Genomic DNA, 21,291 nt, shown 5'->3' on the forward strand with positions numbered 1-21,291 from the left:
AAAAACAGCAAATTTACATATTTTTATATACTGCCACTGATGGGTAAATTATCATAAAAGGCCTACAACCGAAATCCTCATCCTTTGATATGCAGATCAGATCATACAAGCTTTTCCCCTCAGATCATACAAAGTAATGTAAAACTGGAAACAGAGAGATTAACACTCATTCAAAAATAAAAATAATAACAAGCAGCAAAAACCAAAAACATAAAAAGGAATCTGTAAATGGTATCACACTAACAGTCTTAAACTTTGCTAAAGACAATATACTTGGTTTACCAAAGCAATAAGCATTTTATAAAGTACTCCAGAAATAACACTTATAAAAATAGGGGGGAAATTTTAGATGAGAGCACAAAACTAAAATCATATTCTCTGGCAAAGAGTTCTCCCAAAATGGCATGTCTACAAGAAGTGATGTTTGACAAAACTGTGTTGGCTGACTCAGCCACCAGCTCATGTTCAGGTGGCTTTTCCTCAGGTTTGCTTCATCAGTGAAAGGGTATTTGCAGATGCCTGCTTGAGGTAGGCCAGGGAACCCTGAGGGATGTTGGCTGGCTTTTTGTGCTGCCTGTTGATGTCCTCCAGCACCTGCTGCCAATGTCTCAGTTTTGTTAAGTGCTTCTGGACCAGAGCACCCTTCCGCTGTAATTCGTTCCTCAGTTCCGAGACATCCTCTTTGATAACTTGCTCTGGTTTCTGGACAGATAACTGCAATCTTTTTTGGAGGAAAAAACATTCTGTCTGTCTCACAATATCTAGAAATTTCTGGATACACTGATCAACACCAGTTCGAATTTCTTCCTGATCTGTACCATTGACATAATCCTGACTCACCAGAGAAGCAAAGCAGGCCTCGAACAATGACTCCGACTCGTCCACCAAGGTACTGTTAGAAGTTCTCAGAATGCCGGGTATGGCCTGAAGAAGCGAAGCCTAGCCCAATAACCCCGGCGGGGGTGGCGGGGGTCCATGTGGCTGTCCGGAGAACATGCCTCCCAGCGGAGCCGCCATTTCTAAAATGGCCTAGCCATTTGTTTTAAAACCTCCCCAGGTGATTCTATCTGCAGCGGAGGTTGAGAACCATGGTTAGAAGTACTTAACATTAAATCAGTGGTGTGGACCCTTAAGACTGATGGCGTGGAAGACCCTCACCCCTGCCCCAACTGTCACTAGGGCAGTGGGTCTCAAAGTGTGGTTCCTGGACCAGCAGCAGCATCGCCAGGGAACTTGTTAGAAATGCATATTCTCTGGCTGCATCCCATACTGCAGAATGAGAAACTCTGACTTGGGGCCCAGCAATCTGTTTATCAGCTTTCCAGGAGATTCTGATACTCCTAATGTTTGAGAACCACATTCTGGGAGTTGAATGGTTATCAGGCTGAGAGGTCAGGCAGTTTAGACATGGCACCTTTCTTTTTATTCTTAAAGTCGTGTGCTGTGCTTGATGGGCCATTTAAGTGTTCGCTTGTTTGTTTTGAGAGTTATTTTGACTCGTGCGATTCCCTCCTTCAGGCTAACTTTATTTTTTTTTTCTGCTTATCACACTTTTATTGTAGAAAATTTGAAAAATATAGGATAAAAGTACGAAGAAATGAAAATCACCTGTATCTTACCATCTAGAAATAACTGCCATTATCTACTAACGTTAGAACTTCATCAGGTGTAAGATATGAACACCGCCCCACCCGCACCCCATTCTCCAGCGTAGGTATCCGTTCTGTGACCTTGCAGCCATCTCTACGTCACAACCCCGCCCCCCCAATACGTCATAGTGCCCCGGGCGTTCCAGGTGCGCGGCGCAGCAGGACAACCCTCGAAAGTGAGAGGCGAGGGACGCACTCTGAGCTGGAATGGGCGACTGGAAAGGCTACATCAGTGCGGTGCTGCGGGACCAGCGCATCGACGACGTGGCCATCGTGGGCCACTCGGACAATCGCTGCGTGTGGGCATCGCGGCCCGGTGGCCTGCTGGCGGCCATCTCACCGCAGGAGGTGGGTGTACTCACCGGGCCGGACCGGCGCACCTTCCTGCAGGCGGGCCTGAGTGTGGCGGGCCGCCGCTGCTGCGTCATCCGAGACCACCTGCTGGCCGAGGGCGATGGAGTGCTGGACGCGCGCACTAAGGGGAAGGACGGGCGCGCCATCTGCGTGGGCCACACGCCGCGTGCACTCCTCGTGCTCATGGGCCGGCGGGGCGTGCATGGGGGCGTTCTCAACAAGACGATGCACGAGCTGATCCATGGGCTGCGCTCGCAGGGCACCTAGCAGGACAGCCAGACAGCGCCAAAATAAAGTCTGACCTGGGCATGGCAGACTCACCCTCCGGTCGTGAGGGGGACGGGGAGGGTTGCAGATGCGGAAAGTACTTTACTAGAAGATCCTTGCAGAAAGGGTATCTGGTGAGGTTGGTATTATGAGTCCAGAGGCTTCCCAGCCTCCTGAGCCCTACATCAGGCCCTCCCATGGGTGCCCTGCCTGTGGCCTAACTCCCTAGGCCAGAGTCCAAGGGCCTTGGTCCCTTCTCAGGGTCCTAAGGACGGCCAACCCGAGGACGGAGTTCTCAAACCCTCTAACTCAGGCCTGAGCATCCTCTCCCACAAAACTTTCCACAGATCTGTGTGGGACATACTGCAAAGGAAGTCCCGTCCCCACCCTCCCACAACACTCACTAAGTTGGAGGCCAGGATACTTCTCACCCCCTCCACATGGCAAGAGGAAGCACTAGTGAGGGTTGTGAGTGGGTGATGGTGGGGCTGGTAGCCTGGAAAGCAGCTCTAGGGCTTGCAGGCCCTTGCATCTCCCTGCACATACTTCATAGGGGACAGAGGTGGGGGTGGGGAGGCACATGTTGCAGACCATCACAACTAGGTCTGGGGCCCCACAGCGTTCCTGCCTCCTTGGGGTCCAAAGGCCCTGGATATGTCCCTGGACTAGAGGGAGGAACTTTAGCACCCCCCCCCACCCCTTGACCCTCCCTCTGCAGGCCTCAGCTCAGGGGGCCCTATGGAGGAGGAGGAATTGAAAAACTTGGGTGGGTTTAAATGAAGGCTGGTTTATTGCCCAAAAGTAGAGGATAAAGGTGGGAGGGAGAGTGGCTAGTTTCTGCGCCCTGTGCACTGGGGTCCAGGGCATGACCTCTCTTGCCCATCTCCACCCTGCCTCTCCTTCCCCGAGTGGCCCTGACAGGCCCCCATTTATCACTTGTTTTCTGGAGAACTGATTTTTATCCCAGAGAGAGGGAGGGAGGGAGGCAATGAGGTGGGTGAGCAAGAGGCAGATAGGGCACAACAGGCTCTCTTTGGGAGGGGAGATAGTACTGCTGAACCCCAAACCATGGTCTCTCCTCCCCCCTAGATGGAGAGCAAGCAGACTTCCAAGTGCACAATGAGAATTTCATTTCTTTTTTTTTTTTTTAAATCAAACAGTGTTGGGGAAGAGGGTTATAACAATGATACAGAAAACCTGGGTGAGGATGAGGAGAATGGTATCATGGAGGAAGGAAGGTGGCAGGGAGGGGGCGAGAATTCAGCCAGCGACTCAGGCTCCCACATCTGTGTGCGAGCAAACAGCTGTAGGTCATGAACTCAGACTCACCCTTACTCCCACCCAGCCCAGTCAGAGTTGTGTGTGCACAAGGACACAGTGCAGGTCTCCAAACACATGTGCAAAGGACTCAAACCATACCCAAGTAACATGCAGTTGGCACGCACCCCCTCACTCCACCCCCAGGTGCATCAGTACGCATATGCAGGCTGTCACACAGGCTCACCCCAACATGCCCACATGTGCACATAACACTGTCTCTCAGTTACAAAAGCCCAGACCTCTGAGGACCTGTGCAAGGACAGGTGCATGCCCAGAGTACACAGACACACCCCTCTGCCCTTCTACCCCGGGCACCAGGCACAGGCATTTCCTGACTCCAGGCAGCAGTCTGGGCTGGAGCCTAGAGACGGGTGGCGTTGTGGTGATTGGGCATCGCGAGGCGGGGGGAGGGTGTGGCAGGGGGCAGCTCCTCCAGGAAGACCCTGGCAGGCAGCGGGGGTGAGCGGGGCTCGGGCCTGGCACAGCACAAGGTAGCGCGGGTGATGAGGTGGTCCAGGGGCTGCAGGGAGTGCATCCAGTGGGGCAGGAAGTCCCATGTCTGCAGCCACTTGGGCAGGCGCCCGGGGCTGCGACTCTGCAGCATGCTGACAAGTACCACGAAGGCCAGCAGGGCCCCAAAGGGTGTGCCCACACCTACCATGGCCTGCCAGCCTGCCATGGAGATGCCAAACACCAGCGACGGCAGCAGCAGGAAGCACAGGAGGAGGTAGAGGACGGCGAACCAGCGGTACTTCGCAGTGCGTTTGCCCAACGCCTTGGCCATGCGGATGGGCAGGCGCGTGCAGGGCACTGGGTACCACAGCAGGATGCCTGAGATGTTGAAGAAGAAGTGGCAGAGGGCAATCTGCAGGGGAGAGGGCGGAGGGGTGGAGGTGGGCAGGGGTGCCAGCTCCTGAGTCAGGATAGATAACAGTGGCCCTACAGGGTCTGGGCAGCAGGAAAGTCAGCACTTAGGGCTGACATTCCCCCAGTAAAATACTGAAACACTTCAGGACCAGTAGGTAAATAACTGCTGCCCTGAACTCTCCACATTTCCCCCACTGATCTCCCTCTCAGGAATTCCCCAGCAGATCCTGCCCAGATCCAGTAGCTAAAAGATTCACATCAGTTTCTGGCTCAGGAGCTCTGGCCTTCTGAGTGGGCAACATCCTGGCTTATCAGTTACTCCTTTGCTCCTAGAACAGCAACCCCTTTGCTGTCTGCCCCCCCAGTCCTTGATCCCCCAAACTGAGCCAGCACCCCTTCCTCAGAGTACAAATCCCTCTCACTCTTGTTTGATTGGTGTGGCTCTCAGTAATGTCTCTCCCCTGTTAGACACTAAGGTCTTGAGGGCAGCACCAGGTATACTTTGCCCGTATGGTTCCCATAGAGTCTGGCATAGCAGGTGGCCCGTAGTAGGCAGTCAAAAACTAATTTGTACGTGTTGTCCTACGTTGGGTCAGGCTCCAGGCACCAGTCCTAGCCCTGTCCTGCCTCTGGCCAGGGTTACTCTCCCAAGCGCACCTGGAAAGCACTGGACAGCTTCTCCCGGGGGCTGGCCAGTGCAGCCAGGATGGCCGTGGTGGTGGTGCCGATGTTGGCGCCCAGTGTGAGTGGGTAGGCGCGCTCAAGGCTGATCACACCCAGGCCTGGGGGTAGAGGAGAGGACATGGTCTCCCCAGCTCCTTCCTTCAGCCCTTTTCCTGTCAGCCCTGCCCCACCTGACCCTGCCTCGGCGTAGGGACTTACCGATGAGTGGGGTGATGGCCGAGGTGAATACAGAACTGCTTTGGACAACGAAGGTCATGCCAGCGCCCACCACCATGGCAAAGTAGCCTGTGGCCCAGGTGAAGGGGGTGGGAAAGTCTGCGAGCAAACGGTCCCAGTAGGGTCAGTGGGAGGGCATTGGGAGGGGGCGGGGACTTTCCTTTGGGAGGAGGAATCCATGTCAGCTTCCAAGTGGGACCTTGTCAGTCCCCTGCTCGACTGCGGTGGCTTTTCCTGGTCCTCTTTGATCTTGGATTAAAGGCCCTTCTCAGCCTGCTTCTATCATGCTTTTGCTCCCTTGTTCCCTCTGCCTGGGACATCCTCCTCACTCCTAAATATTCATCCTCGGGACTCAGCGTGGATATCACTGCCACTGGAAAGCTCTCCCTGACCCCAGCCCCTGGGCAGACTTTGCTTCTCCCTCCTCTGAGCTCCCATAGATCCATGGATGCCCCTTATTCCGGCGTTTGTCATGCTGCCTTTGCCAGTGCCAGGCAGTGTCCCAAAAGCTCAAAATGAGGCTTAAATGAAAGTCAGATGGTATCACTGCCCTGCCCAAACCCCCAAGTGCCCCTATTAGCCTGGATAAAGTCTAGGCTCTGAGTGCAGCCTGGGACCTGCTCTGTCCCTGTTACCTCGCTGACCTCTCCCTACCTCTCTCCACCTCACTGAGCTCCCACCACACTGCTGGCCACCTTTTTGTGCCACAGTCCTGCCCAGCTGAGTCCTGCCTTGGAGCCTTTGCACTTTCGGGTAGGTTCCCTCCACCTGAAAAGCTCTTCAGCCACATCTGACTGCTCCACATTTAGGTCCCTGCTCAAATGTCACCTCTGCACAGAAGCCACTGACCACCCATCAAAAGCAGCCTCTTCCATATTCTATTTGCTGTGTTTTGCTTTCTCCTTGGCAGTTACTGCTCTGTCTGAATTTATCCCCCCTCGATCACTTTTTTATTGCTTGTCTCTCCCTCTGGGCTGTGAGCCCCCTGAGGGCAGGAGCCATCTCTGTGTGGCTCACCTCTGTATCCCTGGCACCAGGCCATGCTTGGCATACAGTAGGGGCTTAATGACTATTAACTGAATCAAACAATGGCCTCTGAGAATCTCTTTGGAGCCACCTGCTAGAATGGAACCACAGCCGGAAGCAGCCACAGATCCCCAGCTGTCAGCACCTCAGGGGCCTCAAAAATCACCTCGTCCAATCTCTTCTTTGTTCACATGGGGAAACTGAGGCTCAGAGATGGTAGGGCTTTACCCAGATCACACACCAAGGCAGTGGCAGGACTCAGCAAGATCCAGAAGGGCCCATCCTGGGGCCTGCCCACCCACTGCTCGAGGCTCACCAGTGTTGATAATCATCTGAATGACCTTGGCCACCTGGCCCTTGAGCAGAGAGTTGAGCATCTTGACGAGGAGGATGAGGCATGTGCACAGGAGCACCAGGGAGCCAGCCAGCAGAATAAGCCCCACAGCCAGGTCAGGCAGGCCTGTGTCCACGAAAATGTGGCTGCCTGCGGGAGGGTGGTGGTAGTGGTATCAAGCTTCTGAGAGCTGACCCCCTCAATCCAGCTCCTAGCCCCCAACCTTTGCCACCCTCTTGGGCTCAGAGCCAAAGGCCTTGCCTCATGTCTCTTCAACCTCTAGAGCAGGGCCAGACCCAAGCCCAAGAGCTGGGCTGGCTGACAGCTGTCCTTCTGGGGCTGGAAGCAGCAGTGGCCAGGTGGGAGATGGCTCTGCCTCTGCCAGACTCTGCCCTGCCATGCCAGACATCTCCCACGCTGCAGGTACTCACATTTCTCCATGGTGGCATTTCCGAGCATCCGGCTGGTACTGGCCTCTGCCCTGGGCCTGCGGGAGGGAACCTAGATTAAGAGGAGAGTGACTTAGAGAATTCAGGAAAATGCAGCCTGGGATGGGGGCTAAGGTAGGGGTTAGGGAGAGATGGGGGATGGAGGGGATACAGATGGTCCTCTTTTTTTTTTTTTTTGCGGTACGCGGGCTGCTCACTGTTGTGGCCTCTCCCATTGCGGAGCACAGGCTCCAGACACACAGGCTCAGCGGCCATGGCTCACGGGCCCAGCCGCTCCGTGGCATGTGGGATCTTCCCGGACCGGGGCACAAACCTGTGTCCCCTGCATTGGCAGGCGGACTCTCAACCACTGCGCCACCAGGGAAGCCCCAGATGGTCCTCTTGACTACATGCCCCTGAATGCTTTGCTTGCCCTCTCTGAGTCTGTTTCCTCCAATGATGAAATGGAGTTGAAAATATCTGCCACAGGAGAATCTGGCTGTAGTCGGCCCTCAGAATATTCAGCCCCATCAACCCACTGATCTGGCTCTCACGGGGGCCCGCAGGGGCTTCCTGATCTGATGGTGTCTTGTCCATGTTTTCTTCTACCTCTCCTTGGCATTGGAGGCTGCTGACCATGGCCCACTTCTTCTGAAAACTCTCCCTTCCCCATCTTTTATTATCAATCCCTGTCTCAGGGCCTCCTCTTCACCAGCATCCTTGCCCTGTCCTCTCCCCTCAGGCACGTAGCCCACGTTCTGTTTTCCTCTTGCTCAATTCCTTATCTGGAGGGGGTGGAGCAGAGGGCCCAGGACCAACATCTCTTCCCTCCCCCACCTACTATCGGTGAAGAGGAGGGGGTTCCTGGAGAGGGCCCTTAAATCAGAAGGCCCAGGACAAGCAGGTAGCCTAAGTGAGGGGCTCAGCCTTGTGTGGGGGTGGTGGGGAGTGTCCTGGGCCTAAAGGGGCAGCAGCTACTCAGCTCCAGGACACTGTCACTGTCCAGGGATTTAGCCCAGCTTAGCCAAAGAGCCTGATTCTACAAGAGAAACCACAACTCTGAAGGTTTAGATAAAATCTCCCAATCTGTAAATGTTGGCAACCACTTTAAGACATACTTTACAATTCTGTGAAGGCCAGTCTGGCCAGTCTGGAACCACTCATTCGTAGCCTTCTTGGGTTAAGGAGTTTTTTTCTTTTCCTTGGCACAGCCTGTGGGATCTCAGTTCCCCGACCAGGGATCAAACCCAGGCCCCTAGCAGTGAAAGCGTGGGGTCCTAACCACTGGACTGCCAGGGAATTCCCTAAGGAGTTCTTTTTAAAAATGCAACCTGGGCTCCTTACCTTTCCCCCAGGGTCCCATCAGTGAAAGTAGAGAGTGGGCCAGGCTTGGCTAGGAAGAAGCCATGTCACAAAGGAGGACTTGAGCGGCAGAAAGGGGCCCTTACTCCTTGGGCCCCAGGCAAAATGAAAGAGTCACAGCTTCTCCCCGTCACCACCATCTGCCTCCTCTGGGAGCTGATATGGACCCTGGTCCCATTCCCCCTGTGGGGTCTCCATCTCACACCCCTCTGACCTTCCTGGGTGCTGAGGGTAAGGGCTCAGGCGTGGTGCTGGCACTTGGATTTACAGCTCCTTTATGTTTTATTCTAATCTGTGTCATTTAAAAAAAAATGTGTGTTAGAGATAAGAACCATTTATGGCACCTGACTTTAAATCAGGGTTTATTTTAATGGCATGTACTCCCTTGAGGGGGGCAGCGTGCTCCTCTGTGTACCCAGTTGGCCATACCAGGGCCCTGGGGCATCCTCAAGCCTGGGCCAGAATTGCAGGCCGAGAAACCAGGAGAAAATAGTCTCTGATGGGCTTGATTGGAAAAGCCGTCTGGGAAAGTGGTGGTAACTGGGAGACAGCCGGGTGTTTGCTGTCTGGCAGATCTGAGTTCAAATCCTGCTTTTATCTCAGCTACCTTGTGCAAGTCATGCCGCCTCACTGAGCCTGTTTTCTCTAAAGCAGGAAAAGAAAAGAGCTGTTGCAAAGGTTACAGGAGGAAATATGTGTGAAGCACTCACGACAGGGCTTAGATCATGACAAGCCTTCGATAAATTGTGCCTCCAAATAAGGATTAGACCCCCTCCTTCCCTGGGCCTATCTAGTATCACATGGTGTATGAGTACGGGTTGACTTCCTAGGTCAGGATCAATGGCTCCTGCAGACATGCCTGAAGATCCTGGCCCTGCTGGGAAGGAACTTGGTGGACCATCCTGCACTGCACTGGGTCTAGGGGTCTCTTGGGGGAGGGTTCTCTGGGACCTGGGGAGGCTGGAAGAGGAGGAGAGGAGCTCCACTGGGGTCCCACTCAGTGCTGACAATGTCGGGGCAGGGCAAGGCTGGGGGCTAGGACTTCTGAGGTTTGGAAACTTGACCTTCCTGCCTGGGGTTATGTGGCCCTGGCTGAGCTCAAAGGGCCAGTCCAGAGACCCTAAAGTGCAAGAGAGGAGTGTGGAGGCAGCAAGAGTGGCAGAGAGGGGGTCAACTGCATTGCCAGGCTGGGTGGGCAGAGACGGGAGGGGAAGGAGCAGGCCCTGGGGTTTCCCTGGCCAGCAGAGGGGAAGGTGGGAGCTCCAGCCTAGATAAAGAGCTGCCAGGCCCAGGGTCTGGGGCATAGCCCCAGGATATGCCCATCCCTCCTGGGCCTGGGGTAGGTGGGGGTGGAGGAGAGGGAGGGGCATGTGGAGGGGGTGCCTTAGCCCTGGGCTCAACCCCAGCTGAGCACTCCCTGCTGTGTGACACTGGACAAAACACATAACCTCTCTAAGCCTCAGTTTCTTTGTCTGAAGCATGAGGTCCATAATGCTGCCCACTTCTCCCCAGGGGCTAGTTGTGAGGAATCTGGGAAGAAAGAGTTTGGGATTTATGTGCTTGCAGAGACAACCCAAATTCAGGAGACACCTCTGGGAACTGAAGCATATGATTAAACTCACAGAGGGATGTGGGCTCCAAGAATCCTTCCCCTGGGGAAAACCGTGCAGGATGTGGGTGTGCGCAGTAGTCTCCCCTCCAGGAGAAGAGGTGTTTTAGGGTCTTTGCTTTTCTGGAAGCAGACCGTGAGTGCTCTGCTAGCAGCGCCATCTGGTGGCAAAGAGGAGAATTGATTTTTTTTACGGCCACACCTACCACCCCTGGAGGTTCTCAAGTGGCTGTGGTCACCTGGTGGCATTCACGCCTGATAGGCAGAGTGGGAAATGGATACCTATGGTGGGATATACATCTGGAAGGGACAGCGAAATGGAGAGTCAAGAGTGTGGGCTCCAGATTCCACCAGGATTTTTGTCCTACCTCAATCACATAGACTTGGACAAGCCTGTCTGAACCTGTTTAAAATGGGGTTGTGACAATCCCTGTCTCCCAGGATGCAAGTCCTCAAAAGAAGCTGGTTTAAACCAGGTACATAGGGTTGACAATCCACACTGTGACCACACAAGAAGGTAATTCCCAGGACAGTGTCAGGACCCTGGAACATCAAGAATTGTTAGGATGCTAACAAACACTGCCTCTGGTTTTTCTTTCACCATCTGGAAAACCCCAGACTGTCAGTCACATAGGTGCCCTGGAGGCTGGCTTAGGCGAGGTTGGGCCTAGCTTGGTGAAAGCTGGAAGCAATGAGAACAGGTTGGAAGGGGCCACAGGAGACTCGGTGGCCAGAGGAAAAACGTGAGTCTTCAGTGCAGGAGCTGCCAGTGCACGTGGCTGAGTGAGCCACTTTCTAAAGGGGACTGTCCCAGAGAGAGGGCCAGAACAGGGAGCTCACATCCCACCCCCAGCTACTCTCCAAGCCAAGGAAATCCAGTCTGGACCCTGCTCTCAAGGGAAGGTTTCCCGGGAGAGCTGGGACGAGAAAACAGTGCTCAGGCGAGTGGTAGCAGGCTCAGCGGAGGAACCAGTGAGGACAGCCCCAGCCCAGTGAACTTGGGTGGGTTGCTTCCAGTCCCTTGGCCTCAGGACCAGCATCACTGAGGATTCCATTGGGTGAGAGCTACATTTGCCGGTGCATCCTTCAAGGGGAGACCAGGTGAATGCAGCTGCAGGCAGGCAGCAGGGATTTCAGAGGACTCGAGAATCGCCACGGCTGAGGAGCTCCCTTCCACAGCTTGCTTTCTGTGAAGTTCAAAGTGTGTGACTTTGGTCTCTTTCAGGTTTTGCTGTGAAGCAGAGGGGATTTTGGCCATTCAGAGAGCTTGGAGAGGGCCCAGAGTGCTCACGAGAAGGAGAGATGTGTTAGAGGGGTCACAAAGCCAGCGTGAAAGCTGTCTGCATGGGCTTTTTGATGTCAAACTGCCTTGAACACTCAGAAGGACTGAGCTGGAGCTGTGTGCCACTCAGATGCAAAGGAACCTTGCAGGGCCAGTTGAAAGAATGTTCTCTGTTCACACTGGGATAAAGTCTGGGAACATCAAGTAGCAAGTGAAGAGGGTGTGCTGGGCTTCCGGTTTCCTTGTCTTTCATTCTAAATGGTGTTACTTCTTGTATGTCATAATCAAGGGGGAGCAAATACTGTGGATTATGGTTTTGATGAAGCATTTTCCTTTTTATGGCTGAGTGAGAAAGTGTGCTAATAGTTAGCTTCCATGTTAGCCTGGTGTAATGGCTGGTCCATGATTGTCCAACTGATCCAAACGGAGCCTCATTCCAGGCATTAGAAGCCAGAAAGCAGCAGGAAGAGTGCAGCAGGACAAAGGGACACCGGCCTATGGGAGTCTCCAGGGGAAGGAGCCCAATATCAGTACAAGTGGCTGTTGTGTCTCCAGTGAGGTCTCCATGGCCCACTTGTCCTGCTCCTGGACCAGTTTCCTGTTGGTCCTATTTTTCCCAGGCATCCTTATAGCACTCTCTCCCCGCCCACCTCCGCACATTACCTGGGCCCCCAAACACGGCAGAAGTGAGTCGTTAACCCCCCTGGCACCCGGGAGAAGAGAGAGCCCTAGATTGCAAGACCTGCGCTTGGGGCCCTGAAGCGGTAGGACAAGCTCTGGAGAGTTTCTTAGCCCCTTGGAGCCAATTTCTCTACCTATGAAATGACAGGGTTGAGCCATATCAGTGGTTCTTCAACTTGAGCATGGAACAGGCCTAGAGGGCTTGTTGAAATGTAGGCTGCTGGGCTCCACCTGTTTTTTTCTGATTTAGTGGGTCTAGGAAAGGGCCGGATAGTTTGCATCTCTAATGGGTTCCCAGGTGGTATGTGTGCCACTGGTCCACACTTTGAGAACCAATCTCTGGGCTGGATCGATGACATGCTAACTCTAATTGATTGGCAATGGCTGCCTGAAGCTGGTGTGAGGCTGGCAGGGTGTAGCAACATCTGCCCTAGGCACAGTATCACCGCAAAAGTGCCCCATGTTTGTCCTCCCAGGGTAAATGATCCCCTAGGTCTACATAGAGCTTTTGAACAGACGACACTGGCAGTCAGCTGTCTGGAGAAGGAGTCTTCTCACTGAAGCCAGACCTGGGACTCACCTCCATGGGGTTTGGGTGGCACCAGATCCGGATGAGACTGTGATTTCTCAGGGACTCATCCCCCGTGGCAATGCTGGTAATCACGGACTTGTCCAGCTGTGGGTAAGGTGTGGGAGGGGGGAGTGAGGGTGGGGTCCTACAGTCCCCCAGCCCCCACCCCATGACAGCCCTGCCTCCACCTGAATGATGAGCTTAGTGAAGGGCTCTGTGATGATCTTGAGCAGGTCAGGGGCATCGTGGCCGCCGCGGATGTTGAAGGAGGCCACCACAAGTCGAGTGATGTGGTGCAGGTACCCGGTGGCAGCCTCCAGGGGTAGCAGGACCAGAACTGACAGCCAGTTAAAGCAGTCGTGCACTGTGGCCCCCGCGAAAGCCCTGGGCAGGGAGGCCACGTTGCAGGGCAGGCTGGAGCCAGGATGCACTCAGACTGGGGGCTCCTGGTGTCTGGGACCACCCTCCCCCGACAAGGACAGGCCCCTCACTGCTCCACCCCCTCACCGCCGGAAGTCAGTCCTGTCCCCCGCCTGCATCAGGGCCACGATGGTGTTGGTGACGGAGGTGCCGATGTTGGAGCCCATGATGATGGGGATGGCAGAGCTTACCTCCAGCACTGGTAGAAGAGGGCGCCTCTTAACTAACTGGATAAGGGCCACCCAGCTCCTGCCCCACAACCTCTCCTGTCAGACCCACTGCCCTCATCCCAGCCCCCAGCAGGCATTCCTGCCATGCTGCTGACTCTGCTCGGCCTCAGCATCACAGGTACATGGGGGCACATGCTGTGTGTTTACATGTGTGCGTACATGTGAACTGATGTTCACATATGTGTACTGCACCTGTGTATATGTGAACGAGTGTGTGGGTGCATGTCCACGAGGGCACGGGTCCTAAATTCAAATGTGTCTCTGTGCTTGTGTGTGCACATGTGTACACAAGTGTGATGTCACTTTCATGTGTCAGCTTGGCTAGTACCCAGTTATTCAGTCCAACACTAACCTAGATGTTGCTGTGAAGGTGTTTTGTGGATGGATTTGCCTCAACCATCAATTGACCTTGAGAAAAGATTAACCTCAATAATCTGGGTGGGCCTCATCTCATGAGATTAAAGGCCCTAAGAGCAAAACTGAAGCTTCCCTGGGGAAGAAGAAATTCCACCTATGCACTGCAGTATTGGCTTCTGCCCAAGAGGCCCAGCCTGCCTCACAATCACGTAAGCCAATTCTTTGCAATAAATTATAGATCTCTATATATCTCACGCAGGTTCTGTTTCTCTAATTCCTCTGGTTCTGTTCCCTTGATTGATGGAATGAGTGACTGTGTGGTGACATGAAGGTGAGCCTTCCTGAGGCTGTACTCCCTAGTTGCCACCCTTCCCAGCTCCTGGGGCGCCCCTCCTGGCTGAGACTCCAGGCCATGCTTTGGAGAACAGAGTGGGAGACACCAGAGCTGCCCATTGCCCGCGGCCCCTGCCCCCACTCCTGCTCTTCCCACCCCAGCCGCGCGTCCAGCATCCCAGCCCCCAACTCCTTCCCTGGCCCTGGTGGGCTTACTCACAGCCAGAGGAGACCATGCTGACCACGATGGATGTGGAGGTGCTGGAGCTCTGCACCAGCACGGTCACGAGGATCCCCACCACCAGCGCCGCCACCGGGTTGGACAGGATGGCATTGTCCTTGAAGATGTCGCCAGCCACCTTCCCTGGGGAGCATGAGCCAGCGTTGTCCGAGACCCTTCAAAACCCTTCCCTGGTCCCCTCCCCTCCGCCCTACCTCTCCCCTGAGGCTTCCCTGGGGAAGGAGAAATTCCACCTGTGCACTGCAGTATTGGCTTCTGCCCAAGAGGCCCAGCGTGCTTCACAATCACGTAAGCCAATTCCTTGCAATAAATCATAGATCTCTATATATCTCCTGCAGGTTCTGTTTCTATAATTCCTCTGGTTCTGTTCCCCTACCTCCGGCCAGCTGGAAGGCTGAGCTGAGCACGTCCAGGGAGCAGACGAAGAGGTAGAGGAAGACGAGCATCAGTGGTACCTTGAGGAGCGTCAAGCCAGCCCGGCACAGCTTCTGGGCCAACCCAGGCTCTGGAGAGGGGCCAGTCATGAGCACAGTGGCTGGAGGGCTCTGCCAGTGACTGCCGACACCCCTGCCACCCCGACCCAGGCCCACCTGGCTTCTGCTCATCCTCCTGGGCCAGCTTGGCAGGCAGCGGGTCATGGTGCTCCAGAACCTCTCCGTAGGGGCAGCCTTGCTCGGCGAGGGCCATGGGGCCCAGGCTGGGGAAGGCATAGGCTGAGGTCCCTGGAATCCTGTGCAGGACTGGGGAGCGAGGCTGGTCAGCAGTTCCCTGAGGCCCCAGGTCCTGGGGAGGTTGGGAGGGGTGGGCAGAGGGGTGGAGGCCTCCCCACCGGGGCAGGACGTGGGCAACTGAGGGCAAGCAGGGTCCAGGGGTGGGAGCAGCACTCACCCTGTGGGCTGGGCACATAGGCAAACGCCGCCCCACACGTCATGTGCCCCCCACAGACTGGGAGTGGGGAGACAGCCCGGCTCTCCAGCCTCTCTCCGTAGGACATCATCCTGGGTACACACTGTGGGCCCTGCACATCAGGGGCACAGCAACACTGAGTGAGAACTGCTGTGTCCTGGAAACTCACACACACTCACACACCCATCCCTCCACAGCCACACCCATACACTCACGTGCGCAAACACCCATGGTGTGTGATCACAAACATACCTCCAGCGAAGCTCACCCTCCAACCCCACACACACACACCCAGAGCTGCACACTCAGGTCTCAGCACAGATTTGGGGATTCATTCACTCATTCATTCAGCAAGTATTTATTGAGCATCTACTCTATCTAAGGCACTGAGCTTGATGCTGGGGTACAGCTGGCTAAGTACAGATGCAGCTCCTTCCCCCAGGAAGCTCAAAGTCTAGTGGAGAATCAGATGTCAATGAAATAATCCCTCAAATAGATGGAACATGGCAATGGGAGCAAGTGTTCTAATGACAGATACAGGTGTCACGAGAGTGCCCCTGGGGCACAGGGGTTCATCCTCACAAATGAACTTCTTTCCCCATCCACCCTTAGCCCCCAGCAATAAACAAGCACTAATGGGCCTTTCTGCCATGAATGAGGCTCAGACCAGGACTTGTTTAGTTAAGGAGGGCCCCCATCCTGTCCCCAAGTCTGGGAAGCCCTTGACTTGCTTTAGCTGCCCCTGAATTGCCACAGGAGTTCCCGTCTGTTGGGGTGGGAGTGCCCCAGTCTGCTTCAGCACCCCACCCTTCACCCCCAACCTTATTCCAAGGGCCCTGGCTGTGGCGTTGTGGGGCATGCAGAGCTGAATTCCAAGCTCTGGAAGAGCATGAGTCCGTTTTACTCTGGGGCAGTGAGCCAGGCTGGGCTGGGACTGAGATGTTATACGGGACAGGAAACAGAGGCACAGTAAGGACAGAGGTGAGGAGCCTGTTTCCTACTAAGAGTTGGGGATGGGGTTGGGGTGTGGGGACCCTGGACTCACCTTGGTGTTCTGTGTTTCAGCTCCTGCTCAGATGCTCAGGGAAGCCCTAGGGGCCTGAGGAGAACCTGGGATCCTCTTCTTTATACCCTCGGGTCAAGGGCAAAGTCCCTGGAACCCTAGCTGCCCTCCCTCTGTTCCCCAATTAACCTCACCCCGGTAGATTCCTCCCGGTTAATTGCTAATCGTCAGCTCTGCAGGGGGAGTCTGTGGACAGGCTCTCCCCTCCCCCACACAGATACTCAGCTAGAACCATGACCCAGACCCAGCAAGGAGGGCACAGATGCATCCCATGCCCCCAGGCAGAGACCCTGATGCCACTCAGGCACCTCATTCCCAGGGTCCCCAGAGATTCCATGGCTCTGGCCCCTTTCCCTCCTTCTTGGCCTGACAGTACTCTGCAAGGAGTAACACAAACACCCTTCAGCCTTGCCTTGCATCTGAGTGTCTATGGGTCTCTCTGTGTGTCTTGAGGGGCATTTAGAGGAGAGGGAGTGTGTGATGGAGGAAGCAACAGAAGACAAACCCAGAGAAGCTATGTAGCGCTGAATTGTGGAGGGTCCAAGACCACAGATCCAGGATGTGAGCCTGAGAGAATCTGCCCCTGGCCAGATGGGGCAGGGCCTGGTCTGCATTTTAGAATGGTCCCAGGTGTGTGGGGTTCGGATGTGTCAAAGGGAGTGAGTCTGGAAGCAGAGAGACCAGTTAAAAGGGTGATGAGATGGTCCAGGTGAGAGAGGATGAGGTCTGAATCTAAGTGGGAAGAAGAGGGATGGAGAGGAGAAGATGCATCCCAGGGATACTTGGGCAGGACAATTGGTGTTGGGAGGGTGGGAGGGAGAGGAAATATATCACAGTTGGTCTTCTGGATCAGGAAGTTGATGATAACATGAGGTCTGTTGTAGAGTCCCTGAAACCCAGACAGGGGTCTTAGGGAGTCTTTGAGAAGCTTATTTCTCTTTACAGGACCTTGGAGCCTGAGTTGGGGCCCATATTCACAGAGAGATGAGAAGGGAGCTTCCCTTCTAAGGGACTAAGATTTTCTCAGATCCAGGAGTGGTGAGTTCCATTCAAGATCTAGCTTGGGCAACTGTCTGAGTGACCTAACATCCATCGGCCCATCCATCCATCCATCCATCCATCCATCCATCCTTCCATCCATCCACCTAGCCAGCCAGCCAGCCAGCCAGCCTTGTGTCTATCCATCCATTTCTAAGCACAGTAGTTGAGTTCCTATTCCATGCTGAGCCAAGATTGCAAGGCCAGCTTCTCTCCTGATCCAAGAAATGGTCCAGTCCCTGAGTCGGCCTGGGATTCTAAGTACTCACCTCCCTGAGCCCTAGTCCCTTCCCTTATAAAATGGCAATGAGCATGAATTTTTCAGTGAGTTGTAGGATTCAATGAGATAAATGACCCATCTCAGTGCCTAGAACAAAGTCCCTCAGCATGTTTGTTCTCTTCATGCCCTCATGCCCTTTTCACTGTCTCCAGGATGGCTGAAGTGTCCCTGCCAAAGAAATGGCCCCATCTCCTCTAGATTCTCAGCCCTGTTTCAGGTCAACAACTCTTGGCTCACCAGCTACTCTGTTTGCTCAGGGTCCCCTGAGCTACAAATCTTACTCAACATCTTACACATCTTAGGGCGACACAGACAACAGACTCTGTCGAAGTGGCTAAGAGCAGAGAACAGGCCAGCCTGGGTTTGGATCCCAGCGCCACCACATTGTGGCCGTGGTAGTTTAGGCCACAGAACCCACAGGGGAGAGAGGGGTTGGGGGGGGCGGAGGTGCGGCTGGGATTGGTTTTGAGGAGAGTGACTGTAAGTCCTGGTTTGCCTGGCCAAGTCCGGGTTTATGACTGTTGGCCCAGAGTCCCCTTTCACTCTGCAAAGTGCCCTGGTTTGGACAATAAGCCATATAGTCTTATGGCTTGTTCTGGAAGATTCTGGGGAAATAAGGCAGGGAATCAGCTACGCAGTGCTTGCTAGAAAGGTCTCCATTCATATCAAAAAGGAAAATAAAGACAATCCTGCTTCTCAAAAACATCACCGTGTTGTTTAAAACACCGCCTTTTGTCCTTTTCCCTGTGCCTTTTCTATCTACTTTGGATTTTATTGTCTCTGGAAGATTGCATCTTGCTTTTTTTCATCTAACATTATAACATAAGCCTTTTCCTGTGTCTTTACACTCAGCACAGATGTTGTTTTTAATGGTTGCATCACGTTCTGTCATGAACCCTAATTTATATGGTGAACCCTTGGGTGTCCTAGAACCTCTCCTACCTGGAGGGAGTGATTTGGGTAAGACTGGCATTCATGCACGGGTGGGAGGGGCGTTGCTGATCCAGGGAAATGCAATTATTACTGAGTTCTTGTGTTGGATTCATCCTTGAGCTGATGGGCTCAGAGATTGTCTGGGTACGTCCTCTCCCCTGCCTGCTCCAGTCAGACCCCGGGCGGGAGCAGAGGTATCCAAGGCACTCCTTATGGGCTGGGGGTGTGTCTCCTTTTTAATAAGGTTTGGATCTTTGACAGCTTTGAAGCCTACCTTCCCTGCCCTCGTGGAGCTCAGGGTTTAGCGGGAGAGGCAGTTATTAATCAAATGCATCGCAAGAGAAACAATTATGTAATGCTATGGATCTCCACCACTTGCAAAAATATTTTGTGGGGAGTGGGGCTGCCACAGCCCTAGCAAAAGCATGGAGACTTGGGAGCTGACCAGAGCTGCCTTTGGGACTCTTGAGAGCAGTGGAGAAGGTGGCCACACCCCAGACCCCAAGCATTTCAGCCCCTCTGCTCATCTCAGCCCACTCCTGCTCATGGCCTGCCTCCTCTCTGTCTGTGACAGACCCTGTGTTCCCCTGAATGGTAAGTCCTGCCCTGTCTGCTCACCTGCACTCTGGCCACGGCTTCCCCCAGACCTCTGGGCCCGGAGCCTGGGTGGCTGGTGGTGTCTCACACTGAGAAAGGCACCCAGGAGGAGGAGCAGTTTTGGAGGGAAGATGCAAAGATCCGTCTGTACTGAACTGTACCACTGTGTCTGAGGTGTCTCTGGCGCGAGCAGTTGGAGCTGCGGGTCTGAAGCACGCGATGTTCTCCTTTCCCCAAATGGGGCCTCTTGCATGTTCCAACCTCAGTGAGCAGCATGTGGTCCAGACACGGAGCCAGACATGGAGGAGGCATCTTTGACACACGCTTCTTCTCTACCTCTTGGTCTCAAATTCATCCCCCAATTCTCCCAATTTTCCTTTTCTGGGAGCTCCCTAATCCTTTTGCCCCCTCCCCGGTCTGGCCACCATCTCTCAGCTGGGTTATTGTAGTAGCCTTTCTCTCTGATGGCTCCCCTCAATCTAGTCTCCAAAAAAGCAGCCAGCCAGCCTTCCAAAATGCAAACCTCACCATGTCACCCCTCTTCCTTTTAAATCCTACCCCTGCTAGCCCAAAGACCAGCATCCTGTCACAGCCTCAGGGCGCAGCGTGACTTGGCTTCCTGCCTGAGTGGGCTCAGGTGAAGGTGCCCCCAGGGAGAGTGTGCACAGTGAGGAGAGACCCAGCCAAGCCCAGAGGAGCACCCACATTTGAGGGAGGACACAGGAAGAGGCACAGCAGGGATAGGGAGGAAGAGCAGAAAAGCAGATGCCCCAGAAGCCAGGGTTGCCCATGTTTTGAAAGAGATACCCTGGTCAGCAAGATCAAATGCTGCTGAGGTGTCAGGAAACGTGAGAACAGAGTGGATTTAGTGGCCCTCGAGAGCCTAGTCGGGGCAGTGCTGTAGGAGGGGAAGGAAAAGGAGGTGGGAGCAGAGATAGCATGGCTAACGTGCATGGGACAGGCTGACAGACACTGAATTTCGTCACACCGACGACAAGGATTTCTCCAGGAGCGGCATGATTGCTGAACGGAGTAGAGAATGGTCCCAAGAGCAAGTGTGTCGTCCAGAAAGGGAGCAATCTGGACCACAATCTGGACCAGCAATCTGGGAGAACAACCAGCTCCAGTTATTCTCCTTTTCTACAATTCTCTGTTAAGATCCATTTGCTCCTTAAATACACACAATTTGCTGCACGTAAGTTTTCTGCAGGACCTAAAGTTTAACGACAATCAAAGGAGGAAAAATTGACATTCCAGACCATCTGTTCATGACCTGGATTTTTTGAGGGGATCTGGTTAATGACAACAGGGTTTCCCATCAGCACAGTTTGAGAAACTTGTGCCTCTTCTCATCAATATGTTTATTTAATATTCAACCAACATATAAGCCCCACGGAGGCGGCACGGTGCTGTACACCGGAAATATGGGCATCAACATTCCTGCCCGGCATGCAGCCAGCACAACTGCACACCAACACAGCATGAGTGTGCATTGCACACATGGGTGCATCCTCTCTGTGTCTGTGGTCAAAGCATCCACTCTCACCAGCAGGCTGAGTGACACGGTAGGGGTCACCTGTCACCTCCCTCTGGGAACAGAGCAGTCCCTCCCCTGGCCCTCTTGACTGTCCTCTCTTAGAGAGCCTGGATTTTGATCTGAGCTGCCTGGCACAGATCAGGCAGGGCCCTGAGACATTGTCCCATCTGAGCCCCACTTTCCAGAGGGGTAGCCCAAGGCTACATTAGATCCTCTGGGTCCAGGGCAGGGGCGGCTGACCTGAGGATGCCCTGTCCTTGTTTGGGGGATAAGTGCCCCATGTAATGATTAATCCTGGTGGCCCAAGTGCCGGTCACTCATTGACTGACAAGGCCAAAGTCTGTGGCCAAAAGAGCTGAGGCTGCTTTGGGCTTTTCCCAGAAATCACCTCTTCCCCCGCAGTTCCCTTCCTTACATGGCCCCAGCCCTATGCCCTTCCTGCTGGCCTCAGGGACCAGGCCTGAACGGGAGACTGTGGACTCCCAGTTGGTTGTCCCAGGCTCTGGCTTCTGAGTTCCAGACCTGAAGCTCGGAGGTTGGCTTCAGACTTCAGGTCCTGGCCTTCATGCTCTGGGCCTGGAGCTTGTCTCCAATTTCTGGGGTCCCCACTCTGGTTCTGGCCTCAAGTGGGCTCCAGTATCTGAGTTCCAGTCTCGGGCTTCAGTTTTAGACATCAGATGTCAAGCTCGGGGCTCTGGTTCTTGGC

The 21,291-nt window shown here is 54.2% G+C and overlaps 2 protein-coding genes and 1 pseudogene across 2 annotated transcripts; 1 reads left to right on the top strand and 2 right to left on the bottom strand.

The window, feature by feature from the left end:
* Positions 1 to 416: 416 nt before the first annotated feature.
* LOC137220867 (mediator of RNA polymerase II transcription subunit 28 pseudogene) lies at positions 417 to 1,017 on the bottom strand (annotated as a pseudogene).
* Positions 1,018 to 1,812: 795 nt separating this feature from the next.
* PFN3 (profilin 3) lies at positions 1,813 to 2,270 on the top strand. Its single transcript, XM_067730147.1, has one exon. The coding sequence runs from the start codon at positions 1,857 to 1,859 to the stop codon at positions 2,268 to 2,270; it is 414 nt and encodes a 137-aa protein (XP_067586248.1). The 5' UTR covers positions 1,813 to 1,856.
* Positions 2,271 to 3,951: 1,681 nt separating this feature from the next.
* Positions 3,952 to 15,228, bottom strand: SLC34A1 (solute carrier family 34 member 1). The gene is made up of 12 exons (XM_067730148.1): positions 15,120 to 15,228; positions 14,822 to 14,971; positions 14,608 to 14,736; positions 14,211 to 14,354; positions 13,158 to 13,269; positions 12,839 to 13,034; positions 12,660 to 12,755; positions 7,149 to 7,218; positions 6,700 to 6,867; positions 5,340 to 5,456; positions 5,115 to 5,239; positions 3,952 to 4,455 (listed from the first exon to the last, which is right to left on the bottom strand). The coding sequence occupies exons 1-12, from the start codon at positions 15,226 to 15,228 to the stop codon at positions 3,952 to 3,954; spliced, it is 1,920 nt and encodes a 639-aa protein (XP_067586249.1).
* Between the last annotated feature and the right edge of the window lie 6,063 nt (positions 15,229 to 21,291).

The sequence above is a fragment of the Pseudorca crassidens genome, chromosome 3, assembly GCF_039906515.1.
Source record: "Pseudorca crassidens isolate mPseCra1 chromosome 3, mPseCra1.hap1, whole genome shotgun sequence".
NCBI lineage: Eukaryota > Metazoa > Chordata > Mammalia > Artiodactyla > Delphinidae > Pseudorca > Pseudorca crassidens.

What these genes read in the sequence shown, in the direction of transcription:
- PFN3 (XM_067730147.1), top strand. Translation starts at nt 1,857, where the DNA reads ATGGGCGACTGGAAAGGCTACATCAGTGCGGTGCTGCGGGACCAGCGC.
- SLC34A1 (XM_067730148.1), bottom strand. Translation starts at nt 15,228, where the DNA reads ATGATGTCCTACGGAGAGAGGCTGGAGAGCCGGGCTGTCTCCCCACTC. An exon ending in GGAGGATGAGCAGAAGCCAG is followed by an intron (nt 14,737 to 14,821) that starts GTGGGCCTGGGT and finishes GCCCCTCTCCAG; the next exon opens with AGCCTGGGTTGGCCCAGAAG. An exon ending in GACAGGACTGACTTCCGGCG is followed by an intron (nt 13,035 to 13,157) that starts GTGAGGGGGTGG and finishes CTCCCTGCCCAG; the next exon opens with GGCTTTCGCGGGGGCCACAG.